The sequence below is a fragment of the Vanacampus margaritifer genome, chromosome 4 (assembly GCF_051991255.1).
Source record: "Vanacampus margaritifer isolate UIUO_Vmar chromosome 4, RoL_Vmar_1.0, whole genome shotgun sequence".
In the NCBI taxonomy this organism is placed as follows: Eukaryota; Metazoa; Chordata; class Actinopteri; order Syngnathiformes; family Syngnathidae; genus Vanacampus; species Vanacampus margaritifer.
The window spans coordinates 27,913,162-27,926,210 of NC_135435.1; the positions used below are offsets into that span (position 1 = coordinate 27,913,162).

Consider the following 13,049-nt stretch of genomic DNA (forward strand, 5'->3'; position numbering starts at 1 on the left):
CAATACTTTTTTTTTTATAACAGACAGGCTATTAATACATTTAAATAATATAGACAAATATACGAGGACATGTTCGGCTTGTGTCAAATTTGAAATTTGAACTATGAAAAGTAAGTAAAGGAGTTGAATCAAATTTTCTCGCTTTTGTCCCAGCTCCACAAACACCTACTTTTGTGTGACTCTATTTTTACAACCTCATATTAGGAACCCCAACTTGTGCGTGAGCTACAAAGTCATCGTGATTTGTTATATCACCAATAAATAGATGGATGTCTCACAAATGTGATTCAGCTCACAGTGGAGTGGGTGTATCGAATGCCGGACAGCGACTAGGACGTCACCGCCCTCTTCTTCCTCGTCTTCCCCCGGCGTGCTTTACTTCCCTGAGGCTGGCAGCCGCGGCTCGCTGAGCTGTGCTCCGGTCCCGACGAACTTTTGTGAGTGAAGCGCAAACCCCCACACTTGGAAATGGATTACGAGACCAAGGTTTTCCCTCACAGCGGCGGATACGGCCGCTACAACCGATTGGCGGTGGCGTTCAGTTGGTTCCCCAGCTTCGCGGTCATGTTCAACCTGCTCAGCGACGTTTTTTTCACCGCCATCCCGGACGCGTACCACTGCAAACCGGACCCGCGGCTCCTTCCCGCCGCCTTCCTCCTCACTAATTTATCCAAGTCGGCTTACCTGAATCTGACCGTCCCTTGGGTCAACGGCAGCGGCCTGAGCCACTGCGAGCTCTACAAGTACCCGCCGAACTCGTCAGAACTGTCCCAAAGTGTTCCCCGGGAGAAGGTGAGCTGCACCCAAGGCTGGGAGTACGTTCGCGTGTCGGGACTTCAGAGCAACTTCGTGACTGAGGTAAGAAGAAGTGACTTGGCCGAAGTAACGTCTTCAGTCGCACGCAAACCTTATTTATTGTTGTTGTTTATGGAAAAGCGTTTGAGCACATCCTCGATGAGGTCCATCCGTTTACTAGTAAAACAATTCAGCACACTAGGTCACAAGGTCTTACTAGTAACATTTTTTTCCCTCTACTACCTCTACTAGTTTTTTGCCAATAATTATTTTGTTAAAACTGTCAATATGAGCAGCCAGTAGTAAATTAACAATATAACCTTTGAATGATTAATCATCCCTCTTTGGCCCTGTCACATACATCTCATTTTGATTTAAATCACAACCAGCCATTTTAGATTTTTCTCTACTAGTGCCACCTTCAGCCTACTGACACTTTCATGACTTTTTTTCCCCCCAATAATTATTTTGTTAAAACTGTCAATATGAGCAGACAGTAGTAAATTAACAATATAACCTTTGAATAATTAAATCATCCCTCTCTGGCCCTGTCACATACATCTAATTTGATTTTTAAATCACAACCAGCCATTTTAGATCGTCTGTCGAGGGGTTCTCTGATAATGTGCCTAAAATGGGCCTAGGGCCTACTGTCTGATATTAGCAGGCATAATAAATGTTTAAATTTTTTTAGTACAGTGGTTCTTCACCTCGTTGGAGGTACTGAACCCCACCAGTTTTTTATGCAGATTCCCGGAAACCTTCTTTATTGGGAAAAAAAAAATGCATATTGTTTTTTCTTGTAATCTGGCTCTCTTCAACTTGAATTCAGAAAACGTTGTGATTGTGTTCTTGTATTCTCCATCTCCATATAGCTTAAGGAAGTGTTGCTTTAGTTTTGCTCGCTAGCTAGTTGTTGTGGACTAGAATTGCCCAACTTGGCATTGCAAATCCCCCTGTTTTCTTAAAATGGAACCCAGGGGTGAAATAAATAGATACAATGAAAACAGCAGAGGCCGCAGAATTGAACCCTGTGGAACACCTTACGTTCCGTGTGGATTCATATTGTTTTGTTTGCTCAACATAGTATGAAGGGATTGATGTAGCGTGTAGCCAACATCACGGATCATATGAGTCAGGTGTGTATCTTCTTGAACTCTGCCGAACCCCTGGGGTTCGATCGAACCCAGGTTAAGAACCACGGATTTAGTATGAAATGTTAGACGAGACTTGATCAACAGTAGGTATGAGAAAATATGACCCACATTTATTCCAAAACATTTGGGTTACTTAAAATCAATCTCAAGCATGTGCATCTGCATAATAAGAATAACAATTTTCTTTAAAAAAAAGAGCGTAGTACATAGACGATGTTAAAGTGATATGTATCAAATGTTCCTCCAACATGGAGTGATCTTGTGAGTTCTGTCAATATTTGCTCCGACTTTTCGCTGATGTCGGCTAATTTACATGAGCAAACATGTTAGGTTCAACACACCCGTGACACTAATGAGGATGAGCGCTACAGAAAATGGATGCACATGTGATATCATTGTTCTCAACTGTTGTCACCACTTGACCTGCATTTTATATTTATTTTTTATTTTTTGCTCAGTCACATTCGCCCACTTTTGTAGAAGTTCTTTAGACTAATAAAGAAATCAAGATTGAAAATAATATTTATAAACATGATTACAGAGAGCCTTTCCGAGTTGCTTAATAAGAAACTGAAGAAGAACATGAGAACGAAAAATCACATCTCAGGCAGACCAGAAGCCAGTGCAAATTGGCAAGTACGGGAATAATTGAATTGATCAAAATGTCTACTGTTAAGTCAAGAGTCAAAAGAGTTTTTGCAAGTTTGTACTTTGTACTACAACATGCTTAGACCAGAACGCAACCCAATCCTAAAGTCAAGGCAAGAAGTAACAACTACGGTCACATGGATAGAATCACAATTTCATAATTATAGGGTTGAATCTGACCTGCCTAAACAATGAATCTTAATCAATAATTTAGTCAATCAAGGATTGGACTGTACAATCGCCACCTGTATCATTAATTTATCGAGACATTCTGTACAGTTGTATACTTTGAACGTTGTTGAAACCGTGTGGGGCTGTCCCCATTTTTTGTGTACTAGTGCTTTAAGAAACCCGTAAAGACATGCTTAGATGACTTTTATATGGAAGAACTTTGTGAGCCATCAAGGACAGTTGGGATGAACAAGAAAAGAAGATTATGCTCTCGCAACAGTTTTGAATCAAATGGACAAACATTTCTACACACACACACACACAAAATCTAGTACAACAATTTCCCAGAAAAGACGTTGCGATTACAGCTGCAAAGTGAAAGAAACGTTTGTTTGGGTGTGTTTATCTCTTGCAATAATCTGGCCTAGCGTGTGATGGCTTCTGCTTGTCTAACCTGTAAATAAAGATAAAATCTTCATCTGCAAATACTAAAATGTCTCAGACCTGATGGGGAGCGGAGAAGAAAGGCAGAATCTGTCGTATTTTTTTTTTTTCCGCATTGTATTTTTAACTCATTGAATTCCATGAATGGCTTTAGTCAGTCATTAGAATAAAAGCATTCAGTGCCAAGGACGAGTTATGTCGTTTGGGAGGGTTTGATGTGTCTGACGCTTTTATCTTTTAAATTGCGATCACTTGAGGGGTGGTAATGAGCCAAAATCGCCAGCAGAGGGCAGCAGTGCACGATTTTTTTAAAATTTGAAATCACCTTTTATTTGATGTGTACGGTCATGGCTGCTGCGCTGGCAGTCAACGCACTTTTAGTTGGACAATCTGAAGTATACACTCGAACATTGAACATATATGTTTAGAGTTCACAAATGGTAGAAGTATGCGCGTGTCATAAATGAAAAAAAGTACATCGACCTTGGAAATAAAAACGAGGATGACGAGGTCATCATGCTAACAGCCACGAACAGCTGACAATTTACAACAATGACAAACATTTTATCATTAAAAGCTTTTAGCTGATTTATAGAACTAAGCCATTGTTTAAATTTTAGGAGGCGCTGCAAAAGTGTTAGTATCAAAGTCACAGATTTTGGGAAAAGCAGCTGAATTTCTTAAAATTAGGGAACAGAAAAGGATAAAATAAAATAAAAATTTGAAAGATGAGTCTATTCTTTCCTTTGGTAAATTGGCCGAAGTGATAAATATAAAAAAAACATGTAATGATGATACGAACTAGTAAGTGGCTAAAGTTAACTAATGTAAAATATGGACAAGCGAGTTGCGACATGCTAGCATCGGTCGTCAGAAGTCACAAAAGCTTGGACTTTGCAATCTCTTCACCAGCTGAGCTTCATTATGCTCATTCATCCTAGTGGCTAGCGGGGGTCAACGCCTGAGTCAACGCTGCAATTATTTTCCCCCCAAAAAAATTGGTCAAATCCCAAATTGTGTTCAGGCTTGATTTTGTGGCAATTTTGAAGAGTGAAAGTACTAACGTGAGAAGGAGGAAGTCTCCCGCTGACGTGTTCAGAGGCACGGGGATGCATTAGCTACGAGTCGAGGACTGGCAGTGGTGGTTGCAAGCTGAAATTCTGAAGCATTTTCAACAACTCATCTCGTTTTAAAATGGATAATGAATCAACAAACCTGCTCCAGAATAATGCGGGCTTGTCACAGATTGTTTTTGACACACTAAACAGGATGAAAAAAAAGATGATCCTTTTTAAAGTGTGTCGAATTTGACCTCATCAGATTGTACAGGCGAAAAATTTGGACAATGCTACTTTTGCCAAAACCCTTACATGTGTTAGCATGTCTTCCACAACGGCTAGTGGCGTCTTCCTGCTAGCTGGCTGCTGAGAAACAAAGAAGCTGCTGCGTCTGTGCTTGGGTGGACTGCCATTTTGTTTTATAATCAAATTATGTCATTTGGGAGTATTTTTAAATCATTGAAGGTAGAAAACCCTGAAAAATGACAAACAAGACAATCCGTGAGTCACACAAAGTTTAGCCGGTGAGCTTGTGACGTGTGGACTGGTGTGTGTCTCCGAATGACATCGTTATGAACGATCAGATTGGCGGGTTAAAGGATGAGCGGGGGAAAGATTGTTGGCAGGCTCATTTTTGAACACCGCTTTGTGGTAATGTGATAATCCGGTCAGCAGTCATCTTGATTGAATTAGCGTCGACATGATCTACATTCCCGCCCGTTGCTGCGCCGAGATCAGTGATTGGGGGCTTTACAGAGAGCCTGCTCCTAGCTTGCGAAGTATAATGCTACATGCTGTTTGCACATTATTCATGTTCTATAATAATTCTCTCATGATTCCCCCAAATTCTGCACAAGCTCTCACTCTCATAAATAGCAACATTCTTCTCTTGTATGTATTTTTTTTGTGTCGCAGTGGAACCTCGTCTGCAGCGACTACTGGAAAATTCCCCTTCAACACGTCTGCTTCATGACGGGATGGATTCTGGGATACATCTTCATCGGCTCGTTGTGCGACTGGTAAATTAGCATAATACGACACGTGCGTTTTGTTTTGTGTCCATTCGACCGGAGTCTCATATCGGTGCGATTTTTGTGCGTTTCTCAGGCTCGGCCGTCGACGAGGTTTCCTCCTGTCCGTCAGTCTGTCCGGCGTGTTTGGCATGGCCGTGTGTCTGTCCAACAGCGCCGTGGTGTTTCTGCTGCTTCGTCTCTCTCAGGGCGTCATGCTCGCTGGGGTCTTTTTGTCCTCTTACATAGCAAGTAAGTCCCATGTACTCACATCGGGTATGATTATGTTGGGGCAGAAAAAGTATTGCTTTAACTGTATTGCTTTGTATTCTCTTGGCAACTATTAAGTCGTTGCTCACGGAAAGGTTAGAAGTGTAAATGTTAATGTTCAGTAGTTAGCATTTGTGATGCTTTAATCTGTATACCTTTTTGTTTGATATATTTGATATAAATATGGAATATTAACTCATTCACTGCCATTGACGGCTATAAACGTCAAAAATTCATTTTAGGTTAACATTTGTTTCCACTTTTGTCAATTTCTTTTTTTAATCTTTTCTTTTTTTTTTTTTTTTAAAAAAAGAAGAAGAAAAAATTTTTTTTAAAATTGTAATTAATTGCATGACTTCACTGGTTATTTTTATTATTTAAAAAAAGAAAAGATTAAACAAAGAAAATAAAATATAAAAAAATTAGGGGCGTCAGACGATTAAAATTTGTAATCGTATTTAATCGCATGGCTTTACTAGTTAACTCACGATTAATCACAAATTTTATATCTGTTCTAAATGAACAATAAAACAAAATGTCTAGGTTTTCAGACGCTTGTTAACAAAAGTGGGGACAAAACTAATAGCAATATTATTATTATTATATATAGACTTTGAATTTTTGACGTCTATAGCCGTCAATGGCAGTGAATGAGTTAATGACCGGCACACTTTTCTCTTATAGTTTGCTTTAAATTCAGAAAATACACTAATGCTGTATTTAACTTAAGTAGCTGGTTTTTCATTGTCCTTTATAAAATACTTTGCTTTATGTTTCAACGCACGTATTTGATTCCATATATAAATTCCATATAAAGATAAACTATGCTGATTGCAAGATTGCATTCCGTTTGTATGAGATCTGGAATTTCATAGGGATTCTTGTAATATTTCCCGTCAGCTCTCCTTTCATGGAATTCCATCAGTATGCTGAGATGTCTCCGGCAGGCGTATTACGTTTTTGTACACAGTGTACCAAATGTTTTGGTCCGTCAACCTGCCGTGCATGGAAATATGATATTAGTCTATCGGGGACTTGGGAGAGGCACGGCAGGGGTTCGACTTTTGTAATATCCACACCCATGTCTGTTTTTGACACGCACACACTCCCCGTTCCAACAAGGTCAAGGCTAGATTGAGTCCAGATTTTTGAAGCTGGTCTCATGTTGGGTTAGGAAAATATCTGAGTGATGTCCTGCGGATGGCGAACCTCCACGGAGATGTGAAAACAATAGCTGGGCTACCACTAAAGGCAGGAAGGGGAGCTTCTCGTTCTCTTTGTCAGGAGGAGGGAAGTGGAACAAGTGATTCTTCCATCTCTGGGAAAATGAGGTTAAAGGTGACATGTTGCACATAAGTTAACATTGATCCGAAAAGTCTTGTCTTTTAGTTGCTTAATCGAGTTTATTGAGCGTTTTGTTTGTTAGGGGAGGAATGTATTATGTTATTGTTAGTATTGAATCATCTCAAAAGCCGATAGGTGCAAACTACGTGGTGACGTGTACATTTTGCTGTCCTTCATCAGTATCGACCACAATTAATTCCAGGTTCGACTTTCCTAAGTCTTTTGTCTATTTCTGTTTCTTTAACTCATTCACTGTCAAAAATGAATTTGAACTATTTCTATTAGTTTCACATTTTTTTCCACTTTTGTTAACAAGAGTATGAAAACCAAGGAAAAAAATTATTGTACATTTAAGAACAGATTTGTGATTAATTTATGAGTTAACTAGTGAAGTCATGTGATTAATAACAATAAAAAAAAAATAAATGCCTGATGCCCCTAATAATTTTTGTTAAAAAAGATTATTAAAAATTAGGGGCGTCAGACGATTTTTTTTTTTTTTAACTGCAATTAATTGCATGACTTCAATAGTTAACTCACGATTAAGCACAAATTTTATATCTGTTCTAAATGTACAATAAAAACTTCTAGGTTTTTATACTCTTGTTAACAAAAGTGGGAAAAATGTTAAACTAATAGAAATATTTTTTGGCGTCTATACCCGTCAATGGCAATGAATGAGTTAATTAACATTAAAAACTCCGATTGAAAACGACAACTTTTTTTTCCCCCCCCGTCAGGGTTGGAGCTGTGCGACCCTCCCCGCCGTCTGATGGTCGCCATGGTGGGCGGCTTCTTCGGCATCTTTGCAGAGCTGCTGTTGCCGGGCGCCGCTGTTCTGTGTCGTGATTGGCCGGTTTTGCAGGCCGTTACCACGTTACCTCTGCTCCTGCTCTTTTGCTATTGGTGGTGAGTCATACAGGGGCCGCCGTGTTCAGGAGGAAATGGAAACACGATTTAGGAAGCGGTATTGGCATGTGTTTGTTTTTCTGCTCTCAAGCCCGATTGTCTTGTTCAGCTGCGCGTCATTGTTTCCTGAGTCTCCTCGCTGGCTGCTGGCCACAGCTCAGATCCCCGAGGTGAAGAAAAGCCTCCAGGAATTCTCCATCAGGAATGGCGCGTGTTTACCGGACGAACTCTTCCCTGGTGAAATCTTGCTGGCAGGTGAGACCGAGCACTCCCACTAGCTTGCTTGTATGAACGTTTGAAATTAATAGACCTATGGCTGGGTACTCGCTAAAATTGCAACAACAAGATTTTTGGTGCTGCTCTTGTATTGGATCTCATTACACTATTCCAGTGGCCGATGAATGCAGTTGTATGCATTTTGATTTTGATTTTCCGTGTCTAGAAATTGATTCGGTATTCGATGAAGATTGCCAGCCAAGATATTATACCATTTTGGAGCTGCGGCAGACTCGTGTTATCTGGAAGAACTGCCTCATCCTCAGCTTCACGCTGTAAGTTATGTGTTGGGCCACATGAAAGCTACTTGTAGTATTTTGTTAGACAAGCAAGTTCAGGGTTTCTGCAGGTCCTTAACTCATTTGCTCCCAAAAACGTATAAATGCATTCTATTTTAAATGTTTTAAATGTCCCAAAGACGTATTTATACGTTTTTTATGGGGGGGTTATTTTATTTTTAAAATATATTTTTTGCTGGAGCATACAGAAGGCTTTGATGCAGCCTCTCAACGGCAGAGAACGGTTGAGGAAATGGTAGTTATTACAAAAACGGCCATCAGGTGGCAGCAGAGTATAAGAGATCAACCAGGGTTATGTTACAAACAAGCTGATATACCCACAGTTTTAAAGCGATTTGTGAATAATGATGAAACTTAGCTATATTCTTATGCTCATTGCTACAAAACTTAAACAGATAGAAATATACTCTAAGACTCTAATCTTTCTTATGTTTTTATAGCAATGCAACACAATATTCTGTGGGCCTTGCAAAATCTGTCAAAATCCATTAAAATATCCTGGAGCGAAGGGGGTTGCTTCAGTCAAAATGGCTGGGAGTGAATGAGTTAAAAAGCATTAAAATTCATTAAGTGGAACGTGCAAAAAAAAGAAGAAGGCCTTAATCGGGATTAACCTTTTAAAGCCTCGTAGACATCGTATTTAAATACAGTTGATAAAATTGCTCTGAATTGGATTTTAAAAATGTACTGTTCCTGGCACCAACGTCCAGCATGAAACACTAATGCCATCTAGTGGCAGAAAATTACCTCAACACAAATCTGACTCGACGTTTCACACTCCTTTTAACTGTTTAGTATATCTTTGTTAACGTCAAATTACTTGCTGTAAAGTTACCGAATCAATGAACTGAAAGTTACAACCACATTTGTAATTGGTAACCATATGTTTCTATTTTTTTTTTTCCAAGAGTGTGAATTGAAAACCTGGAAAACAACATTTTTTATTTTGTATATTTTATTTTAGAACAGATGTAACTATTTGTGAATTAACTGTAGAAATCATGTGATGTGGGCATTAAATTGGTTGAATTAAAAATTGCATTAAAAGTGTTGACTTAGATTTGCTGATACCTGCAGAAACCCTAAAATTGTGGGGGTTTTCTTTTTAGCTGATTGTGAATCTCATGCTTACTTCTTGAGTTGAACGTCGCTCTCTCCCTTCCCTGTAGCTTGATCGGAACAGGCATCCAGTACTGCTTCACCAAAAACCTGCACATGTCTTCCACCAATTTCTACTTCAGCTACTTTGTCAGAATCGCCACAGGAACGTTGGCCTGCATCTTCATCTGCTGCACCGCCAATCATTTCGGCCGGCGTGGTATGCTTCTGCTCTCCGCCATCATCACTGGACTGTCGTCGCTGCTTCTGCTGGCGCTCACTCAGTGTACGGCCATTTTTATTGCTTCTGGAAAGGATCTTAAGCTTTCGCTCGCCTGATTCTTATCTGGTTGGCTGATTTTCCTTTTGATCCCTTTCACGAGAATGGCTTGAAGATTCAATATACAGTGGCGATAATAGGACATTCACATAACGCATGTTGATGATTTATTCTTAATTGTTGTTGTGTTGTCAGACCTCCGAGGAGGCCTGGTGCTGGTGCTTTCGATTGTGGGTCTGCTCTTTTCTCAAGCGCTTGCCATGCTCAGCATCTTCTTTGCCTCTGAGGTTTTGCCAACTGTCGTGCGGTAAGTCTCCCTCACACTGGATTCCATAATGCATTGTCTAAAGCAACGTTTCCTGTCAAAAGAGCCATTTTAGGCCATGCAACCAAAAATCTGTGTGGAGTCGCAAAAACATTTGACGATTGTGATGAACACGGAAATATGACAGCAGCATCCAATATGTACACATTCATTTTCTTCTCCCTTAGTTTTTTTTATTTTTTATTTTTGGGTGTAATTTTTCATTTTTTTTGTTGTTGACATTTTTATGCCTATTTTATGACTTTTTTTAATTTTATGACATTCTTGGCAATTTTAAGGCATATTTTGAACATTTCATGGTTACTTTTTGAATGTTTGCTTTTCTGCCTTTTTATTCAATTCTCTGACATTTTTGGCAATTTCATAGACATTTCATGTTAATTCTGCTTATCCGCTTCCTTTTTGGACATTTTATGGTCACTTTTTGGACATTTATAGGGATTATTTTTTTAGAACTTTTTCATCAACCTTTTGTCTCTGTTTTTCTGACAACCTAATAATTTGGACTCTGACATTTTTTTTTTTTTTAAATATTCATGAATTAATTTCAAGAATATTTCAACAAACAAAAATAGTAGGACTGCTCAATTATGAAGAAAATATTAATCACGATTATTTTGGTAATAATTGAAATCACGATTAGAACGATCATTAATTTTTGGGGTAGAAAACAAGAAACTGTTTAAACGTAAAAAAATATTAAAACAAATACAATTCTTTGAAACACTATAATTATGCAAGTTACTTTTTGATGAAATAAAATGTATAAAATTAGTTATTTTAACGATTTTTTAAAAAGTGCAAATGTATCAATTTAAACAACTCAAAATGAGTACAGTATTAATAATCTTTTTATTTTTATTTTACGTTTACCGTATGCTGATTTTGTAACTGTGCAGTGTAACGATTGAAATTGTAATTGAATTTTGATTAATTGCACAGCCCTAATAAATAGGTTAATAAATAATTTCTACAATTTTTTTTTTAGAGATCCACAGTGAACTACAGAAGAGGGACTAAATGGCTCTAGAGCCGCAGGTTGCAGACCCCTGGTCGTCCTGCCGTGGCTCCGTTTGTTGAGTCTTCCCTATGATATGATGACATTGCAACTTTTCTCCTGTTGACATCAGAGGCGGGTGCCTCGGCCTGGTGCTGGCAGCAGGCTGCATCGGCATGGCCGCCTCGTCCCTGATGGAGCTCCAGAACAACGGGGGCTACTTCCTCCACCACGTGATCTTCGCCTCTTTCGCCGTCCTGTCCGTCCTGTGCATCATGCTCCTGCCCGAGAGCAAGCGCAAGCCCCTGCCCGACTCGCTGAAGGACGGCGAGAGTCAGCGCCGGCCGCCGCTCTTCCCGTCTCCCGTGGACAGGGTCAGCCTGCCCTTGCTGTGCCCCCGGCCCCGGTTGTCCGAGTACAACCCTGACAACTACTCGCGCCTGGTCAGTGCCACCAGGAAGATGCTGAACAAAGACAGTTTGCCTTACAGGATCGCAGCGCCGGCTCACCGCCTGCTGGCCGAGAGCGAACCGCTGAGGGAAGCGTCATAAGATCAAGGGGCCTTCAACAATGACATGGACTCTTGAGTTGTATAGAACACTTGACGCCCGCCACTGTGCCGGCTCATTATATGCGAGCAAATCACTTCAATCGAAATAGCAGCTTTGTTTTCTGAAGAAGAAAAAAAATCAAGTTGACCTGTTGTATTGCTTTGTGTGACAAGGCCATAGATGTGAAGATTTGTGCGTCAGCAATGGTTGGTTTGTGTGCGCTTTTAGCTGCGAAGCACACTTAACTGTGCAAGTGCTGTCGATCATGTGAGCCGCAACACTTTGGCCATTTGTGAGCAACTCATGCACTTTTCATTAAGTCTGACAGCGTGACTCGGCAGTGTCGCCGTGGCAGCCTAACTCTTGTTTCCCAAAAGTCCCTCAAGTTGAGCCGGTGATATTTGTAATGAGTCTCAAATAGTTTTTTGGAAGATGAGCCCAGCTCATGTGTTTCGTCTGGTATTATTGTGTTGTTTGTGGAATACACTAGAGGGCGCCAAATTCACACTGTTGAAGAAAGTCAGACGTTCTGCGTTTAATGTTCCGAAGCATGTTTGACACTTGTGTAAATTGCATATGTCCAGGGTGTAACTGCCATTTTGTTGCTTTCTTCCTGATTGAATGCCATTAGAATTAAAAGCCTGTTTGTATTGACTATTGGGGGCCATTTGATGTGGCACAATATTAGGCTTATGTCTTGATAATACCTCATAAGCCTTTCGGTCTCAGATTGGAGCAGTCTGGATGATAATTGCTTCAATCCTCTTAATACAATGTCATTTTCTGTCAATGTTTTGTGTTGAAAAATGCCATTATCTTTTCATACTATATTTCGTATAAGCTTTATTTCACAGCCGCTATGAAAGCTTTCTATAGTTTTTACTGGCTTTGTAAGAATGTACCAAGAGCAAACGTTTTTAGATTGTATTTTTTTGTTAAAAGTGAAGTTTCCCAAAAAAAAAACATATGTGAGTTGTGCAGTTCTCTCCACTGGGTGGTGCTCCTGTCTTGAAAATAGTACACCTCTCACCTGACATCTTATGAGGCATTATTACAGGAGAATTTTGTTTGTATATTGGATTACTTTCGAGACCATGTCATGGGAAAAAAATAAACCAAGTGTGCTGAAGTAGAACATATGTATCCTAATTAAACAACAAACACGGTTCTAAAAGCTACGAAGCATGTTGATGAATGAGAGAGCCTCTCTACGAAGTGCCTCGTGAGATGAGATACTGTAAAGCCAGCGTTAAAAGAAGAGCCGTGATGCTGAGTGAGGGAAAAGCTCCACCGTTGGGGTAACCGTCATCCGTCCTACACGGGTTCTTCACCTCCTCCGACGGGATAGGAACATCATCTGGGCTCAGCTTGTTCAGGCTGTCTCGGACCTGACAATGATAAAGGAATGGGGTAGATG

At 40.0% G+C, this 13,049-nt stretch overlaps 2 protein-coding genes across 5 annotated transcripts in view; one reads left to right on the forward strand and one right to left on the reverse strand.

Moving 5' to 3' along the window:
* slc22a31 (solute carrier family 22 member 31) lies at positions 1-12,767 on the forward strand. 3 transcript variants are annotated; one of them, XM_077563803.1, is made up of 9 exons: positions 1-858; positions 5,189-5,292; positions 5,381-5,535; positions 7,638-7,806; positions 7,898-8,061; positions 8,249-8,357; positions 9,551-9,699; positions 9,955-10,066; positions 11,215-12,767. In XM_077563803.1, the coding sequence occupies exons 1-9, from the start codon at positions 469-471 to the stop codon at positions 11,630-11,632; spliced, it is 1,770 nt and encodes a 589-aa protein (XP_077419929.1). In that variant the 5' UTR covers positions 1-468; the 3' UTR covers positions 11,633-12,767. The 3 variants fall into 3 exon arrangements, with proteins under 3 accessions (XP_077419929.1, XP_077419927.1, XP_077419928.1); XM_077563801.1 differs by having other exon boundaries at positions 6-858; positions 9,551-9,765; XM_077563802.1 differs by having other exon boundaries at positions 14-858; positions 7,916-8,061; positions 9,551-9,765.
* The window catches only part of dpep1 (dipeptidase 1), a 17,070-nt gene continuing 16,479 nt past the window's right edge, over positions 12,459-13,049 (reverse strand). For both annotated transcript variants that reach the window (XM_077563808.1, XM_077563807.1), the window contains exon 10: positions 12,459-13,020. In XM_077563808.1, coding sequence (XP_077419934.1) covers positions 12,841-13,020 — 180 coding nt within the window. In that variant the 3' untranslated portion in view covers positions 12,459-12,840. The remainder of the gene's footprint in view (positions 13,021-13,049) is intronic.

Bases quoted from the DNA above. Each gene is read 5' to 3' on its own strand.
- slc22a31 (XM_077563801.1), top strand. From the start codon at position 469: ATGGATTACGAGACCAAGGTTTTCCCTCACAGCGGCGGATACGGCCGC. The intron at 5,536-7,637 runs GTAAGTCCCATG...CCCCCCCGTCAG, and splicing joins TTTGTCCTCTTACATAGCAA to GGTTGGAGCTGTGCGACCCT. The intron at 9,766-9,954 runs GTACGGCCATTT...TTGTGTTGTCAG, and splicing joins TCTGCTGGCGCTCACTCAGT to ACCTCCGAGGAGGCCTGGTG.